Below are 20,277 nucleotides of genomic sequence, written 5' to 3' on the forward strand. Positions count from 1 at the left end.
GTACGGTTGTAGATCAAATGTTTAAAATGTGGGAAGAAGAGCAATTAAAAATGCTTTAATGAAGAGGAAGACTGAAGAATCTCGAAATCAATACTTCCACCTGTGCCCCTTGCATGTATGAGTATGTGTGTGTGTGTGTGTGTGTGTGTGTGTGTGTGTGTGTGTGTGTGTGTGTGTGTGTGTGTGTGTGTGTGTGTGTGTGTGTGTGTTTCACTGCTAATGTGGATTTACTGTGCCCTGTAAACAGGCTGTTGAGAGGGTCCATTGTTCCACCAGTTAATACTGCTGCCTTGCAGCTAACCCCACTGCTGCTAAAGAGCCAAATCCCTCCAGCCATTATCCCTGCTCACCCAGCTCTCCCTCAGCCTTACTTTACAATCCTCACAAACGTTTTGTCCACAATATCATATCATTTTAGACAAAGTAGGCCTGTGTATTTACTTGAACTTGATTTAATGTCCTATCTGTATTCTTGGGTTACAACTTTATCTTCATTATCCATTAAAATCATGCATAAATGCAGTTTAAACAATTGACCATGTATGATGTCTTATATCTTGTTGCATTTAAATGCTTGTTGGAAGCTCCAATATCTAATAGTAATTGTATAAGGGACGCCCTCTCATTATTCTGCTGAACAGTTCATCTGTATTCTTATCCTCACATTGACTTTTTAGCCTTGCTAGAGGCATGGCTCTAACATCTATTTGATGGGTTGGTGATCCCCTGACATTGGCATCAAGCATCATCAGGTCAAACTTTTTAATTTTCAAATGCTTGCTGTGACGTTTAATGACCAAATTCTTTTTGGGTTGGGACTAATCTACCTCGTACCCGCATTTAATTCAAATACAGACAGTCCCAAACATCAACCTTTCAATCCAAGAAGCAACTAAAATCACATTAACCTTTTCCCTGTCCGTGTGGTCTTATTGTTTGCCTGCATTGATTTCCCTAAATCACAAACCTGGTGGATGAAACTCACAGCTTGTGATTTCACTTGTGATGCTGGAGGTTTCCACAGACACTTGAAAAGCCTTTGAGTTTTCAAATGAATTCACTTTGCAAACAGCATCACTACTATAGCCTACTTGCTGGTTTAATTTTGGTCCTGATGATGACTGCTATTGATATTATGGACTTATTATTATGGAGCAGTTAAATAATCAAAAATGCTGAGTATAAATGAGAAATGGAAATCAGAGGTGTGGGAGGGTAATGTAGGCAACATGAAAAACAAGCTCTTTTAAATGGTGAGATTATTGATAATAGCCATACATTTGAAATTGATTGATTGTGGGACATAACGTGAGAAGAAGATAATAACCATAACAAAAGGATGCAGAACATCTTAGACCATTCTAAGTAATATGTTTTGAGACCAAATATCCAGGGGCTGGTGGTATTAAAGAAGTTATTGAGACTGGGAGAACACAGAAAACAATGCATTTCATTGTAATCGTTGACTTCCCATCGTATCTGTTGATTATCCTACTGCATTTCTTAACTAAACAAGTGTGATTGCCTGTTCGTAAATCATAAAAACACAATAGATCTTGTTCACTTCTGCGAATAATCATGGAATTTTATTTTTTTTCTCAATAATGTTGGATACAGTAGCTGAAATAAAAGCAAAACTGAACGTCTCAAACACTGATATAAAACAAGATATTTATGGTTTTAAGGCTTCAATGTAAGAATCTCATACGGGCACGCCCACGCTTTCCGGACGCGAGCCCGTAACGTTATACCCGTTAAGGACATGACGTCAGTACGTGCTTGAGCCTGCCCGAAAATGCTCTCCCGTGTTGTTGGATTTCGAAAGAGCGCAGGACTTTGCAATGAAATAATACATTTTTACCCGTGAAGAAAACAAAAACAAACCGCATGTTTTTAAACTGAAGTTGTTCGCGTTCCCATTAAGTGGTGAAACGGTGATTTTGGGAGACTCCAACGGGAAGTTTGTGTGATCGTTTTCCCGGAGTGATGTCGAATCCTGGGACTCGGAGGAACGGGTCCAGCATCAAAATCCGACTGACAGGTAAAAAAACGACACCGAAAGAAAGCGCTTACGGTGCATGTTTTAACTGGAGCTAAATGGTTTAACTACAAACCGCTGTTGTAACGTGTTGCTTTTAGCAAACATAGCAAGACACCACGAAGGGTCTCTGAGGCTCTCGTCTCTGCTGTTTGCCCAAACATCCGGTTTTTGTGTGGCAAACACAGCAGCACATATAGCTTGTTAGCTGAGATGCTAACCAAATTACCGAGAGGACAGTCAAGAAGCTGTTCACTATCATGTGTGTTTCACAGCTGAGGCAGCTATCTAGTCTGGCTGCTTACAGGTCGTTGGAAACATCGACTCCTGAAAACCACATTTAGAAACTTTATCAATCGCTAACACTTGTTTCCTAGCTAGCGTTAGCTTATAGTAACAATTGTAGTTACCGTTGACCGCTAACGCTTGCTAGCTACACCCATTTTTGGTTTGACCAGCCGAACACATCGCTTGACCTAAATGCGACGAGCTCTGTACCCTGGATAAGAGCTAATGTCGAACTACAGCCTATTTGAAAATCAATCTTTGGTAGATTTGACATGCTAGCATAATATAGCCATGAGTATTGACAGGCATTCGCTGCTGTGTCAGCTGTAGCGAGACAAATGTCTGACTCGTTGAACTTATCTTTACCCAGAGAAGCTTGACACGTTTGCTCTTTTGGGCATCCTGTATTCAACTCAAATATTTTGTTCGTTTTGGGGTCAGGCTCTTCTCTGTGGGGTATATAGGAGTCTCTTTCTTTCTTTCTTACACACACACACTCACACACATACGGACACAGCTGGAACAATGGTTTTTACTGTAGCTAATGTAACCCCACTGGGCACCAAGCGGCCTCTATTCAAATGGAAATGACCACTCTGTGCCGCTGGGCAGACGCCTTGTCCTTCTGATTCAAAGTTCACCAAACACACACCAAAATGTGCTTGCCGGAAGACTAAATATTTCTTCTTGCGGTTGAAATGCACACAGGAGGGCACATCAAGTATATGCTTGGGATGGATGTTTTTTGAGTAAAAGTACTTTCTTAAATGCTGATGAAGTGCCACATACTGTCTGTTTATTGTCTTACTCTGACCCTCTTTATCTTAAATCTGGATTTTAAAAGAGCAGAGCAGGCAGCGTTTTTGACAAAAGATAAGACTCACAGATCTGACAAAGCCTTCTTTTTCACTTATCATGCTCAGTTCAGTTAAGGTCAGGTTTATCTGTACTGGCCAGTATTACATACAGCTGTCCAGACTCACAACAGCAACATTTCCTGGTCCAGTGCAAGCACTCATAATACAAAAACATAATATCCAGGTAGGGCTGCACGATATGAGGAAAATATCTTTTGCGATTATTTTGACTGATATTGTGATTGCGTAATGATTCACGACATTGGAGGGAATGAGGGAATTTTGCGAGGATGTGTACCAAACAAAGATTTTTTTCTTTAGTCTGTAGAATACAGTTTGTAGGCTGGGAGGTCTCCGCCGCACCACAATACTTCATTCAGAATGGCTAACAAATATTGCACCCCTCTGTGATATGGTTATTGCACTAGTCCATATATATACGATAGACATTTTGATATTGTTTTAAGATATATACTATCATATCGCCCAGCTCTCTCTTCTAGTAAATTGAAAATCTTTGCGATTTGGACTCGGATTTTGGACTTTTTAATTGGCAATAAAAAAATAATCCTTAGCTGCAGCCCTAGTTGATGAAATACCGTAATAATACCATCCATCAGTATAATAATAGGTCCAGTACTAACTAACTAATGTAATAAGTAATCTGGTAAAATAACACGTAATAAGTCATTCTTCTAGCGAAAGGTTATGTTTCAGGCGAGTCAAGATGAAAGAAAGTAGTGTGTGTGTGTGTGTGTGTGTGTGTGTGTGTGTGTGTGTGTGTGTGTGTGTGTGTGTGTGTGTGTGTGTGTGTGTGTGAACCAGTCCCTCATTATTTCAGCTTAGATGCAAACAGAGGTTATTGCCCCCGACTGTGCCCGCCCCCACAGGTATGAGTGGAATTCTAATTGGGTGAAGAATGTGCGATGAGCCAATGGGAGTGCAAGCCTGCCTGGCTGGCCAGCTCCGTGTTTAGTCTGTCAGGGAGAGGGGTTGTTTGGCCTACATCAGAAAGGCCCGTCTGTTGCAGGCACACAGACAAAGACCAGGCAAGTTGGACACTGGTTCAGATTTCGGAGACCGCGTTGGGTTTATATGGACATGTTCAAGCTAGCCAAGAGGTGATTTTGTGGGTAAGCTTAAGTTAGCTGAAGGAAAAGTGCTCTAGGTAGAAGGAAAGTGTCACATTATCTTTAGGTTTTGGGGTCTAGTGAGATGTGAATGGACAGTATTTGACTTTATAGAGAAACAGTTCCTGAAAAAGCCTTTTCCTGTCTGGTGTAGGAGGTGTATTGAACCTAAATACTTTTTGAAGTGCCTGTAGCACAGAGCATCAAACACTGTCAAGTACGGGAAGCGAGAGCCAAATGCTTGATCCAGATATTGTTTATTTATTATTTGATAAAGTGTTAACTCATTTTATTACTTTTTACTTGTTTGTTAATTAGTTTAATTAGTCGTTTGGTATAAGCACGACCTGGTACTTGCTCAACATCAAAGATTTCAAATAACACCCGCCCCAAATCAGGTTGTGCGACTTCTTTTTTTAAGAATCTTTGTTCCCCTGCTGCTGGCAAGGTTTTAAAATGCAGGACAGGGTCAGGACAATGCAAAATACAGGAAACGAATAGGCCAAATAGTAGGAAAAGGGTGTTTTTGTTTGGGACTGAATAAGCTTTATTGTGGAAAAAAAAAAAAAAAAAAAGCTGTCGATTGAATGAAAGAATCAAGTGATTCAGCAGGATAATGTTAATGAGCTCATGGAAGCAACACATGCTGCTTAGGTTTTGTTGCCAGGTAGTTGGATTGAACACCGATTTGCCCAAGTGCCAACATAGGGCAGTGTCAGGACAGACTTGGGATACTTACAGGCAGGGTTCAAAATTAACTTTTTCTTCCACCAGCCAAATGGCTATTTATGGTTTAAATTTGACCAGCCACTGTGGCTGGGTTGGTTCAGTGGGTAGAGCAGGCGCACATATACTGAGAGGTTTACGCCTCGATGCAGAGGTCCAGTGTTCGAATCCGACCTGTGATGATTTCCTGCATGTCTTCCCCTCCTCTCTCTCCCCTTCTCACCTAGCTGTCCTGTCCAAATATTAAAGGCGGAAATGCCCCAAAAAATAATCTTTAAAAAATAAATAAATAGATAACCATTGTTTTTTTTTTTGGCTAGTGAGTGAAGCAAATCTACCAGCCACTTACCTATTTTACCAATATTTGGCTAGTTGATGGTGCTAATTTTTAACCCTACTTACTAAGAGAGGGAAGGAAAGAGGACAGGTAAGTGGGAGAATAACAGCCATAACAAAAGGAAAGGACACAAAGCTGCTCAAGTGTAAGAAAGGGAGCGAGAGGAAAGGTGGGAATCATGCTTCCTTAGGAAGCAGCATAAGCACTTCTAATCCTCTCACTTAATGAGCTGGCAGCTTGTGCCGAATCGCACATATACACCTACAAAAGCACACAGAAGTAAATGTAGAAATTGAGAATGGAGAGACTGAGAATGTGACACCATTGCCCCAACAAGCATGTTGATGAGAGAGAGAGATGCAGTTGTTTTAAAAAAAAAAATATTGGTTATTAAACAACTTGTGAGTGAGTTACTGTTTGTATTTGTGTGGCAGTGAACACAAGAGAGCCGTTGGTCATCCTGCGTGTGTGTGTGTGTGTTTAGATGCTGGTGCAAGGCGTGTTATTAAGTAGGTGAGATATTTGCTCACGTGCCCGTCTGCCGCTGCGTTTGTTTTGCTTTGAGGAGAAGGTTACACAGGAAGTGACATTGTTGTAATATCATGTGGGTCAGTCTACTTCATTCTACTCTACTGTCATTTATTCTACTTGTGAACCCGTGAGTGCACTCTGAAACAGTACTGTCTATTCAGAAGGATCTTAGTATTCATACTTTTTTGGCCCGATCCGGGATCACGAGTATTGATTTCAGCAATCTCCACCTTGGCATCTGTTCCGAAGAACTCGACCATTATCTTTGATTTAAGAAGCTTTGATGAGTTTCCAAGCATCTCCAGTTTTATAGCTCCTGTCATCACCTGAATAATAGCAAGTGCTCTCTGTGCTTAACGTGCACGAGTAAAGCTGAATTGCAGAAGTATTCTTCAGAGGTTGTTGATTGTGCTACTGTAAAACTTGATGTGGCTAGAGGAGTTTCTAGCGTGGTACAGAGGTAGCTCCTGTTTTTCATCCTCTCCCTTTAACTGGGTCTGCTTCTTCCTTCAAGATTGGATGAATAGAATTATTTCCCCGCTGGCTCTCTCCAGCTCTCCGATTTTTAAAATAAGAAAGGGCATGAATGCCAAAAAAGAAAGCGGCAGTGGGGCAATTGAGAGCCAGCTGAGCTGTAGCTGTGGGTGTCTTTACTAGCCGTGACCTTGGCAGAAAGAGGAATTTTCTAAAACGCTGAGAAAAGGGCCTGTCGCACATTCGGCGCCACAGAAGAGCTGGGGGTCAAGAGATGGGGGGGGGGGGGGGGGGGGAAGAGAGATGGGGTGAAATAGGAATGTCCCGTCTCCTTGTCCCCCGCAAAAAGCAGTGACAGATACAGAGAAAGTCTTCCTTTACTGCTCGTCTGAAAGGAAGCAAGGGCAAATTAGAGATGTGATTCTGTCCCACTTCAGCTGTGTTTCTTTCATTGTGTCTGTCTGTGGAGAAGAGATGAGGTCTCCGTGTGGAATGTGTGAGTCAGGAGCGGGAGGAATGGAAGAGGTCGATGAGGAAGAGGGAAGGATATCCTGCAGCCATTCTCCACGGGTTAATCACAGGAAATAAAGCCTGTGTGCCAGACACATCTACACCACCGCACAGTCACCACATCCTAAACCACTGTCTGGCTGACTAACTTCCTCGATGGCTGTCTGGGCCCAACACGATCATGGCCCATTTTAATTGGACCTCAAAGCTATGATAACGGTTCGCGTGCTGTAGCAAATCAGTTAGGTCCGGTCTGAAAAGATCATGAGATGCCTTTGTGTCTCTGAGCCAAGACAATACCACCGATCTTCATTCCTTAAATGTCAATGCCAATACAAGCGCACCATTGTTCAATTAATATAGATTGTATCGAGGGTTGCAATAAACAATTATTTTGATGATTGATTAATCAGCATATTACATTCTTGATAAATCTGGTTATCATTTCATCAAAAAAAATAAATGAATTACAATTTTCCAGAGTCTGAGGTGACATTCAAATAGCTTGCTGTATTTGAACGACAAGTAATACAAAATACAATTTAAATATATTTAGTATAGAATGAATTAACACAAAAAGAAGCCGCTAACCCTCACATAGGAAACACTGGAATCTGCAAATGTTTTGGCTTAAAAAAATGACATGCCTAAACCCAATTTTAAAGCTCTGGTAGATATGCACAGGAGGACCCCGTCTAAAGGCTGCTTTATACTTCTGCGTAAAATCTACGCTGTTGCTCAGCACGAAGGTACGTGAAGACACAAACCTATGCCGTAGCCTGACGTGCATCTCTCGAAAAATGTAACTACACGAAGCACATGACGCACGTCGCTCGGCCGTGGCTTGGTAGCGTTGCATTTTCCCCGGCTCATTTCCTGGTTCTCCTTCTCCATAAACAACATGAAATCAAGGAGAGGGTTAACTTCTCCTGCTGCAGATTTCCCACTGTGGTCAGAAAGAACAGGGGAGACACTTTGTTTCTCTCACTGTGACTGTAGAGTCGGTACATAGACTCCGAAGCTAATCACCGTCACTGTCTCTCTCTACCTCGCTCTACCACACACACACACACAGACACATGCCGGCTCGACACACACACGCCAGCGCAAGTATAAACATCAGGCCACTTACGTAGGCTACGGCGAAAGCTCTGCGTGGAGCCTCCGCAGAACCATAAAACAGCCTCAACTGTATAAAGATCATAAGATATGATTGGCATGATATCGTTACACATTCCACCTCATTGGTCAAATGGGCTCCTATTTGTTTTATCTTCAACGAGACTAGCGGAGAAATGGGGCCAAAGGTTTTTCAAAGAAACATGCTGTCGCATTCTCCCACTCGTTTCTGGCTACCAAACAAAGCAATTTATCTTAATTACCTGTTAGTCAATTTTACCTGATGTAAGGCAGGAATACAAATAGTAATTTAACACCTGTACATATATGTGCAATACACCTGTTAGTGATGCTCCAGAGTACCTTGCATCCCTTGGTCCACTATGTTGTATGAATAATCAGCTCAACAAAGATGACGAGACATTATGATGAGGGTTTTTCTTTGCTGCTCTAGAAAGTGGTTCTGCTGTATTAAACATTGACACTAAACAATTGGAACATGGAATCAGCAAAGAGTTTGTTTGTAGACTCACCATACTGACACTGACATTCAACAACCATGCTGTGACTGTTTATGGAATACATTTTTATATATAGTTCATAATGTGTTGCAGCCACACAAAGTCTGGCTTCTTCTCCTTTGGCAGCAACAGCTAGTGGCTCGACTGTACCATTGCTCTACACATAAACGCCAAAACTGAAGTTTGCATCGTTTCATATTTTGTAATTTCAGTGATTTCCAGCCTCTGCTGTCTTGTAAGACAAAAATATGCCTTGAAAACCTATTGTGTTAAGCACACACCGTCTACTTTAGGCAAAGTGGTTTCAGTTGGTCTTGTGTGACCTGGTGACATAGAGGTTTTAAGATGCTGACCAAGAAAACGCAACATCCTGCAGAAATATGTTTGTTTCTTACCTACACATAGAGCTAACTTAGAGAGCTAAATGTACATGTTTATGTACTCTGACATATTTGACACATAAGGTTCCCAACAGTGGGGTTAAAAGCTGATATGTTTAGACATTTTAGTTTAGGCAGTGTAAATATTATTATGGTTTTCATGTCAATTACAACTTACGGTGCAGTCACTTTTTCAGTGCATTACACCAGCCTTGAATACAAACACGCAGCTTGTTATTGTCCAATGCCCACACTGCCCTGTAACCAAGACCTGTATTTGTGACTGACTGGACATGATTGTGTTTCTAAGAACTGGTTTATTTTGGTTCAGCTGTATTTATTTTTTTAGGTTTACAGCAGTGCTCACTGAGCTGACCTAGAATGACATATGCCAGCTCTCGCACCATACAGGTCAAATGGCAAACAAATAACAAGGAATTGCACACACACAAACACACACAATGAACTAAATACTTAACACACACTTACAAACTCTCAAAGGCTGGGTCAATATGAGCCTTGCTTTCTGGATCCTCAAAGATGATGTGGCAGAAAAGGCGTCCTGCCACAGCAGTTTGCGTGTGTGCAGTGATCCTGACACTAGCCTATACTTTACTGCTCATTCTCGTCTGCACGTCCCATAACTTTTCCTGCTCATTACCATCCTCTGGCATTCATATATTATACCAACCAGCATTCTTCCTCCACACAGTTTTTATGTGCACCAGCTTACATTTCTACCAGCCTACACACCGAGAGCTCATTTACATATTTGTGTGTGTTGGCATTTTGTTCATAATGATTTTATCTTTTGCAGTATTATGTGCCAAGAACCTCGCAAAGAAAGACTTCTTTCGTAAGTATCTATATTGTGCTCATTTTCATGTGCATGTATCTTGCGTTGTGACGACTGGTATACGTGATGAGATGATGCGTTTCAATGCGGCTCTGTGCGTGCCATCAAAACCAACACTGTAAACATATTGGCATTGTTGGCATTGTTGTTCTGTGTCATATTGAATTCCACCTGGTCCTTTATACTCATTTTCACCAGTTTCACCAAGCTATGATTACATTATGCAATACCAGCTACCAAACAGAAAATGCTGTTATTGGGTTAGAGGCCTGCTCATCAGATAAATGTCTGCAGTAGTAGAAAGCTTAGCTTTGTTCTGGAGATAGGTTATCTGCAGTACTTAGGCCAATTTAGATATTTCTAATACTTGGATATTATCTTCTGTTTGATTCAATGTGGTGGATGCAAACAATTAATTTGAGCTGTGTGCGTGCAGGCCTGCCAGATCCATTTGCCAAGGTTGTGGTGGACGGATCAGGTCAGTGCCACTCCACAGACACAGTCAAGAGCACACTGGACCCCAAATGGAATCAGCACTACGACCTGTGAGTCTCCTACACCACACTCGCTGGTTTTAATGCTTTTTGCTTTTATTAAAATGTAACAATATATTCAAAAGAAGTCTAATTTGTTTTATACAAATTGGTACTTTATTTCCCAACAGTCTCTCTCTCTCTCTCTCTCTCTCCCCCCCCCAACAAAAAAGGACTTATCTTACCATAAAAGACACTTTATAGTTGAGCTAATGTTGTACTTTTATACCTTTTTTTTTTTTTTTTAAGTTTCTTATATTCATCTCATGGTTTAGTGAAAAAGAAGAGACATCAGACTGCTCACACTGATTGAGTGTTGAAAAACATGGAGTAAACCTGTGAGAATCTTCTGTTTTTCAGCTACATTGGAAAGACAGACTCCATCACCATCAGTATATGGAACCACAAGAAGATCCATAAAAGACAGGGGGCGGGCTTCCTGGGCTGCATACGACTGCTGTCCAACGCCATCAGCAGGCTAAAAGACACAGGATGTAAGTAGAGATGGTCCGATACCATTTTTTGCTTCCCGATACCGATTCTGATACCTGAACTTGCGTATCGGCCGATACCGAGTACCGATCCGATACCAGTGTGTCATATATTTTATTATGTTTTAACAACTGTATACTACTATCTCTGTATGATGATATGATGTATAACAACTGTATACTACTATCCCTGTATGGATGTGATATGATTTATATCTTTGTTGTCGATCTGGCTCAGGTTAAACTCTTTGTGAAACATGAACAAACAAACAATGAACACCCCAGAACTTTCTTTTATTATCCAGTTTGACAGTCAGTTATAACGGAAAAAGAATATAAATAAAGTACTTTAACGTAGATTTTCTTTAAGGCTTTATTACGTGGTATCGGATCGGTGCATTAACTCCAGTACTTCCCGATAGCGATACCAGCGTTTTAGGCAGTATCGGAGCGATACCGATACTGGTATCGGTATCGGAACATCTCTAGTTGTAAGTCTTTTTTTTTTTTTTTTTTTTTTTTTGTCGAGCCCTCTGATTTTAAATACCCATAAATGCAAATCGCGGATTTTAATTAAACAATAAAAGCTTTTGGTTTACATTTACTTCGTCCTCTTCTTCCAGACCAGCGTCTAGATCTATGTAAGCTGAACCCCTCGGACAGTGACGCAGTGCGGGGGCAGATAGTAGGTAAGCCTGGACACAGATACATTGTCTGTACAAATGACCTGCATCACCTCTCTCCCCTTGTTTTTAACTATTTGCATATTCTTCCCTCCCGCTCTGTCACACTTCATCTCTTTTGACTTTTTACCACCTGCTTGTTTCCAGTGAGCTTACAGACGCGAGACCGTATCGGCAGCGGAGGCCCTGTGGTGGACTGCAGAGGCCTGTTGGAAAATGATGGGTGAGTGTGTCAACAGCTGTTTACGCTGCCAGCGCCATTTAATAACACATGGAGAAGCAATTACTTGTTGTTTTACTGAGAGCTATTTTGGGTGCTTGTTGCAAGATCACTTTAGTCATAGTTATTTATTTGATTCTCTCTCAACCTCTGTTGCTCTGAGTTAAAAAATACAAGCACTTGACTTATCAAGTGCTTCAGTGAAAGAGTTAGAAATTTAACTTCAGTGGTGTATTTGTGTGTGTGTGTGTGTAGGCCTGTGTTCGAGGGATGTTTCAGTGAAGAGCCGCTACCCTACTCTGACCCCACTGGTGCGGCGGGGGGCGGGAACTGTCGGCTTGACTCACCCAGTCAGGAGGGCCGTCTTCAGACGCAGAGAATCAGAGGGCAGGACTCCAGAGGCCATGGCCACACCCCTCAGAACAGACCGCATGGGCACCAACCGCCTGATCTGCCAGAGGGATACGGTCAGTCTAACATTACTCTAGATATTTAAGTGATCTATAAATCTCTCGTGTTGTTGTCTTATGTAACATCTTTCTTCTTCATTTTCTTTTTCAAACAGAGCAACGAACAACAGTGCAGGGCCAGGTGTACTTCCTTCACACACAGACGGGCGTCAGCACCTGGCACGACCCTCGGATACCGCGGTACGATTACAGCCCCACTTCACTCGTGTCTAGTCCAAGCATAACCTGAAATGACATGAACCTTGAAGGAACCCCATGACAATCTAGGCCATTGCAGCAGCAGAGGAAGAAGACAGAGAAGAATGTCACAGAAAGAAATGACCAGTAGATGACAGTGGAAATGACCAGACATGGGTATTTGCGGATTATACAGCAAATACACAGCATCTTTGCAATGCTATGTAATTTAAAGGATTATTCTATTTTTATGACTAGTAATTTCAAATTTAAATTGACAGATGTATTTAGAAATGTATGGGGGGAAAACATATTGTTGTTAGTAAAACACTACATGCTGTTCCCTGGTACACCCTACGCCTGGCGTCTATTGACTAGAAAAGTCCATGTTTTTCTTATTTTGTTCTGCACTAATTACACCAACCGATTAGGAGAAAATCTCATGTTATTTCCTTCGGCCCCTGGCGCCTGGGTTTAGACCAGTATGAGGGGTTAAGAACGTACAGTATGTAGGTTCAGAATTGTTAGAGGCGGCGGTCTGGTTGTAAGCTGTAGTCTCACCAAGTTGAATTGGTTTCTGCTGCTGGCTGAAGTCTCAGTCTGGTTACTTGTTACTGGTGCAGGGACCTGGCCAGTGTGAGCTGTGAGGAGCTTGGGCCGCTGCCAGTGGGCTGGGAGGTCCGAAGCACCGTGTCAGGCCGGATCTACTTTGTGGACCACAACAACCGAACAACACAGTTCACAGACCCACGCCTACACACCATTATCAGGTACACACATGCACACACACACACACACACACTTGAAAAACTCTCTTATATCCATAAATGGCAAAATCAGTCCACACCTGGGTGGCAGACATCCATGGAACATACCAAATCAGTGGTTTTAAAACTAAGCTGTCGTTAATCTAATCTCTCCCGTCTGTAATGCTGAACTCAGACTGGTTGTAAACATGACCTACTAACAGTCGTCAGCTCTGTTAACAACGCTGAATCGTGTGATTTACAGAAATGTGAGCTTATGGTAGATTTAGCTGCTCTGGGCGAATGCACAGCGTGTAATCCAGTCTGCTCTTTTATTTTTTTTTTTTTTTGCTGTCTTTCTGTCAACTCTTCCTCCTACCGTCTGTCATGTTGTCTCTTCCCTGTCCTCCTGTTCCTCCTCTGCTTCTTCCCACCTTCAGCCAGCAATCCCAAGCGAAGGAATCCTCACAAGCCCCCCCGATGGATGTGGGGGGTGAGGAAGGGGGAGGTGGAGGAGTGGGCGGCGGAGGAGATGGCGATGTGGCCGCGCGCTACGAGAGAGACTTGGTCCATAAATTGAAGCTGCTCCGCCACGAGCTGTCCTTGCAGCAGCCTCAAGCAGGACACTGTCGCATAGAGGTGTCCCGAGAGGAGATCTTTGAGGTGGGTACAAACGTTTCTCTCCCATGAACGGCACGCAAGCAGACAGTGATGCTGTCTCTCAGCCATTTGTACAAATGTCGAGCAATAAAAGCAGTGTGGGTAGCTCCTGAGAGAGTTTACACACATCCATACACTGCTCCTGACTCATACACCAGTCACAACAACCTATTCTTTCAGTATTCTTCTCATGAGAAGAGAACAAAAGGAGCACTGATTGTGCATATTAATAAATTGTTTGAACAGAACATCACTGATCTAAATGGCTGTGTTGTGGCTCACTAATTGTTTCTTTTGTCTATGATTATGTGCGTGGGTCTGTTGGTCTGTATTAATGTGTGTGTGTGTGTGTGTGTGTGTGTGTGTGTGTGTGTGTGTGTGTGTGTGTGCGTGTGTAGGAGTCATATCGGCAGATAATGAAGATGAGGCCCAAGGACCTGAAGAAGCGTCTGATGGTGAAGTTTAGGGGAGAGGAGGGCCTGGACTATGGCGGGGTGGCCAGGTAATTTGCTATTTTCATCTCTGAGCACTTCTGCGTTTGTTGTAGGCGGCTATCCATTTTTGTCCGAAGACTTGTCTAAGCGCTGCAATTTGATTTTTCATAAGTCACTTCCCATGAGTCCATCTTTTATTTCCCAGCTAAGTTGAGTTCAAGTGGCATGTGTTTACAGTCACAGTTCAGAATGATGAAAACGTTGAAAACAGTAAATGAAAGTAACGTAATGCAAAAGAAAAAAAGTTAAATACCTGCACATTCACATCAGCATTATTAAAAGTGTTTTTTCCTATATGTGAAATTCCCACTTAATTTACTGCTTCTTAAGAAATATGCAGTGTTGCAAATAATTCTATAACAAGTATTTAGGGAGTGTTGTGGACAAATTCCCACAGCCTATTTCTTCCCATCTGCCATTGTCTTTGGTTTTCTCAATTTGAACATTTTATTTCCTTAATGACTATTTATGCCGTGTTTCCACTGCATGGCACGGCTCTGCTCGACTCGGCTCACTTATTTGGTACCGGTACTTTTCTCTTTTCGTTTTCTGCTGCGGATATTGCCCCTACAGTGTAGGTGATCACCACTAGCGCCGCGTAAAACTGATGTGTCATCATGAACGCGACACTTGCTGAATGCTTTCATCTGCAACCATGTCTCTACTTGGTCCATTTTACAGCGTAGCTTAGTGTACGTAGTGTACCACCTAGTTTTGCGGGCTGCCATTTTTTTAACAATCCGTTCAAGTGAATAAAAAAATTGCGGAAGACTTTAGCCCGGCTATGTAAAAATGGCAGGTTTTGTGTAGGATGTCCAGTGTCTCTCTAGTGCCGATTCTCTCTGAGCGGTCTGCAGTGTTTTAACTCCACCGTCTAAGGCTCAGCTCGCTTGGGAAACTCGACCGAGGTGTTACCAAAAAAAGTACCAGGTACTGTAGGTGATACTATTCACAACTTTTGCTAATGGAAAACCGAAAAAAGAGTGAGTCGAGCACAACCATGCAGTGGAAAAGCAGCATTAGTGAACCCTAACCTGGCTGTGGTTGATTAACTGCTGCTGCAGAGCCCCCACAGGGGAGAGAAAAGTTTGGACGTAAACAACTTAACGTGGTAAAGGGCTACATGTAAAACTTCAGTGGACACACAGACTACATTATTTATTTATATATATATATATATATATATATATATATATATATATATATATATATATATATATATATATATAATTTTTTTTTTTTTTTTTTTTTTTTTTTTTAATAATTTGTTTTCCAGCTGTCTCACTGTTTGATGATTAATGAATGTGTTACCAAGCTTCTCTGTGAGATTTGGACATTTGATAACAATGCCGTGGTTGTCTGTAGGGAGTGGCTGTACCTGCTGTGTCATGAAATGTTGAACCCCTATTACGGCCTGTTCCAGTACTCCACAGACAATATCTACACACTACAGATCAACCCCGACTCCTCCATCAACCCTGTGAGTGCACACAAACGCACACAAGTTGCTTTTGGGTCGAACTGAATAAGTGGATTCTCTCTGACTCTATCTGTCTGTCTCTGTCTGTCTGTCTCTCTGTCTGTGTTACTTTCTTTCAGGACCACCTGTCATATTTCCACTTTGTGGGCCGTGTGATGGGCTTGGCAGTTTTTCACGGTCACTACATCAACGGGAGCTTCACGCTGCCCTTCTACAAACAGCTGCTAGGCAAACCCATCCAGCTCAACGACCTGGAGACGACCGACCCAGAGTTGCACAAGAGCCTCGTCTGGATATTGTGAGCAAAATGCACCTGCACACAAAATCAAGTCAATCTGACAGCATGAAGCTTTTCATCATGAAATATGATATAGTTCATGGATATGGACAGATTCCCCATGTTTACCTTATTTAAATACTCTGTGTGCAGAGAGAATGACATCACTTCAGTCCTCGACCACACTTTCTGCGTGGAGCACAATGCCTTTGGGAAGTTCTTGCAACATGAACTCAAACCCAATGGCCGCAATATGCCTGTCACTGAGGAGAACAAAAAAGAATACGTCAGGTAAGAACCGTGAGACAGTCATGTTCCATCTTTTATGTGGGTGTTACTCAAACTATGCCCTTGATACAGGGCGTAAACAATATACTGTCTCGTCGGCAGAAAGGGCTACTGTGCACAATGCCTTTTGACAGTTTATAACAGTGTACTTATTTGTGTTTGTATTTTTCAGACTTTATGTAAACTGGAGGTTTATGCGTGGAATTGAAGCCCAGTTTCTGGCTCTACAGAAGGGATTCAGTGAGCTCATCCCCCAGCACCTCCTCAAACCTTTCGACCATAAAGAACTCGAGGTACATGCGCTGTCCAGCTCATCACTTGCCATATTATGTTGTTTTTAAGGTTAAAAGTTTGAATTCATTATTTTAGCCATGACACCTCTGCTTCTTCTTCATCTACTGCTCTCACCCTCACCCTCAACCCCTGCCCCGCTTCCTCAAACCTCTCCTTCTCCCCCAGTTGATCATCGGTGGACTGGGGAAAATAGATCTTGCAGACTGGAAGACTAACACCCGCCTGAAGCACTGCACGAGTGAAAGCAACGTGGTGCGGTGGTTCTGGCAGGCAGTGGAGGCCTTCAGTGAGGAGAGGCGAGGGCGCCTCCTGCAGTTTGTCACAGGCTCCACCAGGGTCCCCTTACAAGGATTCAAAGCGCTGCAGGGTGGGTCAGAAACCACACACACACATACTGTACTCGCATCAATCACTATGTTCATTTGATGCTAACATTTTCTGTGCTTATTCAATTTATCTATGTCTCACACATACTCGCAGTTCATAGCTAAAGACAATTACAGCAAAGGCCTTCAGGAAAATTCCAGGAAACAATCCCTACTACACTACCGGTCTAAAGTTTGGGGTCACTTAGAAATGTCCATTCTGCTCCATTATAGACAGAATATCAGCTGATCTGAGTGGGTGGCTGATCTTTAATGCAATATCTACATTGCCCATTATCAGCAACCATTCATCCAATGCTCCAAAGGCACATCCTGTTTACTAATCTGATATCATTTTAAAAGGCTAACTGAGAAAACATTGGAGAACCCTTTTGCAATTATGTAAGCACATAATGTAATCTGAAAACTGCTGCCCTGGTTAAAAAACACAATGCAACTGATCTCAGCTGGTATTCTGTCTGTAATGGAGTGGAATGGACATTTCTGAGTGACCCCAAACTTTTGGCCTGATTATTGTACAGTTTTGAGGACATTGAACTCGTGTATACACATCCTAACAAGAATATATAGAACATGGAGATGTGCTAGATACTTACAGACTTCATTCAGGGCTGCAGCTAAAGATTATATATATTTTTTCAACATTGTGAAAAGCGGAAATCCTAAAGAGTCTTGTTTTGTCCGACACTCCAAAACCCAAATATATTTGGTTTACTATCAATTATGAAAAACTAAAACATCACATTTTCCCATTTGAGAAACTATAAACAGCAAATGTTTGGCCTTTTTACTGAAACTTTTATTTATCGATTATCCAAATAGTTTCCGATTAATTCTCTTGTCGATCGACCTAAACGATTCATCAACTAATTGGCACAGCTGTATATTAAATTATACACTGCTTGCTTGTAGGGATGTCCCAATTAACGGTTTTACCAATAATCCAGATTCAGTATGTGTGGAAAATGAGTCTTTATTCAACGTTTATATTGTTCGACACGCTCACAGCCTGCAGCTGCAGATTGCTCACTTTACCCACAAAGGACTTGAATTATAGTTTACAAAACCATTTCAGTCTAAACAAATCTGGTTCTAAATTAAGAAAATATAACTTTCATCACGAGATATGTTGTAACAGGAAGTTTGGGTCAGGCACTGGGCAGCCACTTCTGATGCCCAGCATGAACAAAACACTGAAGTACAAGTGCATGTCTGCACACTTTTAGAAGTTGTCATTCGTAGTTACTTACATTACATTAGCACGCCAATGACAGTATCAACGCATTTATTTGGTCAAGTTTGAGATTTGATGTGAGCTTTTATTACTTAAAGAGTGTTTAGTGTTCTGTGTACCAGAGTAGAGCAGTGATAACTAGAATGTATGTGTGTAAGGTTCTACAGGTTCTGCAGGACCAAGGCTCTTCACCATCCATTTGATAGATGCCAACACAGACAACCTGCCCAAGGCTCACACGTGGTAAGGACACACAAAAGATGCAAGATGCAGGTTTCTCTTTTTATATTTATAGAGTCAGGTTTGATGTCGCTAATTATCCTTTTTCTGTCTCTAGTTTTAACCGGATAGACATCCCTCCCTACGAGTCTTACGAGAAACTCTATGAGAAACTGCTGACGGCTGTGGAGGAGACCTGCGGCTTCGCCGTGGAGTGAGGAATCCACAAGCAAACCAACAGTCACACTTGCGCTTGCACTTGCACACAGACTATTTGACATTTTACATATATACACACACATCAACAGAATATCAAGTATACGCGGAGTATACGGAGCGGCCAAGCATCACAAGAACACGCGGTCTCTTGCCACCTCTTCGCCACCGAACTGTTGGGGGGTTAAAGGAGGAACCACAGCGGGAGAGGAAAATATAAAAAAAAAAAAAAGAAAAAAAAAGTATTTTAAAGATTTTCAAATGTTTTGAAGAAGCATTTATATCCTTAAGTTTTAACAAGCTATGATGTCATTCTTCAGAATGTCTACCGCCACAGCGAATTTGACTCCCAAGACACTTGAGTCAACGGACAGAATCGGCCAATCACACGCGAGCCTGCGAACAAGAGACCTTTTGAAATCGGACATGAAGAACAAGGCAGAGATTGTCTTTCTGTCTGACAAGCTGATTGATTGACTAGTATTCATGCTTCATGTTTAACCACTGTCGTGTATCAGAACGTGTGCATGTACCTGAGTGTGTGAGTGAGTGTGTGTGAGTGAGTGAGTGTGTGAGTGTGTCAGACATGGCACCCGGTTACGCTGTAAAAATGATCAAATGAGCCTGCTCCTCTGTTTGCTAACATTTTGTCTCTTCCATTTGTATCTGCGACCACTCTGATCCACTCTGATATTTTATTATTTATTACTAAGTGATTACTGACCAAGCTGCTATATGCTCTACAGAGAGCCCACACTAATCTCTTCATCACCCCCTCTACCAGAGTTGAAGGGTCAATTCACTTGCAATTCAAGTAATCCACAAAGTGGGTTTTATTGAATTTCGTTACATTTTTTTTTTTTTTTTTTTTAACATTCATATTATTGCGGAGAAATGCTCTTGTCAGTGTATGGAAAAACTGTTAGTGTTTTGGTGTTTGAAATACCATGTTACCTTTTATTTGACGTGAAAGGGATTGATCCTCCCAGCCCTAATTTTGAAATCTAACTCTACTGACATTATGGAGAGGTCCGAGGGCTTGAACTAGATATTTAACTAAATGAGCCACGAGGATGGAAAGAAGGAGTCAGCTTCAGGAATTATTTGGTTGTATGTGACATGTATAATAAAATCTCTAAACTTTCTTACATGTTTCATCATCCATTTCACCATCTTTTTTTCTTTTCTTTCCTTTGTGGCCCTGATGTTTTTCTGCCCATCTTTTTCTCCATAGCCTAGATGTTAGAAAAGTAGTCCTCCTCAAGACCACCATGAATGAACAAAGTCTCTTTGCAGTCATTACTCCAACAAAGTGAATTTAAATCAAAAACCTAAATGTTGAGCGACTAATGTGGAAAACGTTGGGATTTGTTGTAGATTGTTGAAGACTGTTAAGCAGTATCATTTCAATCTGCATTTTTTTAGGTTCTGAGTTCACTGTGTAATGGATGCAAGAGTATTGTAACTTACTATGTACTAAACATTTATGAAAAAATACATTGTAAATAAGATTATATTAAAAGAAATTAAATTGAAAATACATTCCTTGTGTCGTGTCATTATTCTCTCTCTGTTTATAAGACTATCCAGATCAATCAAGAGATATCTGAAAATAAATGTACCTAAGGTATTATTTAGTCAA

General features: G+C 41.6%; 1 protein-coding gene across 2 annotated transcripts; it reads left to right on the plus strand.

Annotated features, from left to right (window-relative positions):
- The first annotated feature begins 1,764 nt into the window (after window positions 1-1,764).
- On the plus strand, window positions 1,765-19,779 carry smurf1 (SMAD specific E3 ubiquitin protein ligase 1). 2 transcript variants are annotated; one of them, XM_031320661.2, is made up of 18 exons: window positions 1,765-2,041; window positions 9,729-9,767; window positions 10,204-10,312; window positions 10,661-10,794; window positions 11,415-11,480; window positions 11,622-11,697; window positions 11,950-12,161; window positions 12,260-12,344; window positions 12,965-13,111; window positions 13,528-13,750; window positions 14,146-14,249; window positions 15,607-15,721; window positions 15,841-16,019; window positions 16,152-16,289; window positions 16,459-16,579; window positions 16,746-16,947; window positions 18,359-18,443; window positions 18,538-19,779. In XM_031320661.2, exons 1-18 carry the CDS (start codon window positions 1,987-1,989, stop codon window positions 18,635-18,637), a joined length of 2,190 nt encoding a protein of 729 aa, XP_031176521.1. In that variant the 5' UTR covers window positions 1,765-1,986; the 3' UTR covers window positions 18,638-19,779. The 2 variants fall into 2 exon arrangements, with proteins under 2 accessions (XP_031176521.1, XP_031176522.1); XM_031320662.2 differs by having other exon boundaries at window positions 18,368-18,443.
- Window positions 19,780-20,277: the final 498 nt, after the last annotated feature.

This window comes from Sander lucioperca, chromosome 21 (assembly GCF_008315115.2).
Source record: "Sander lucioperca isolate FBNREF2018 chromosome 21, SLUC_FBN_1.2, whole genome shotgun sequence".
In the NCBI taxonomy this organism is placed as follows: domain Eukaryota; kingdom Metazoa; phylum Chordata; class Actinopteri; order Perciformes; family Percidae; genus Sander; species Sander lucioperca.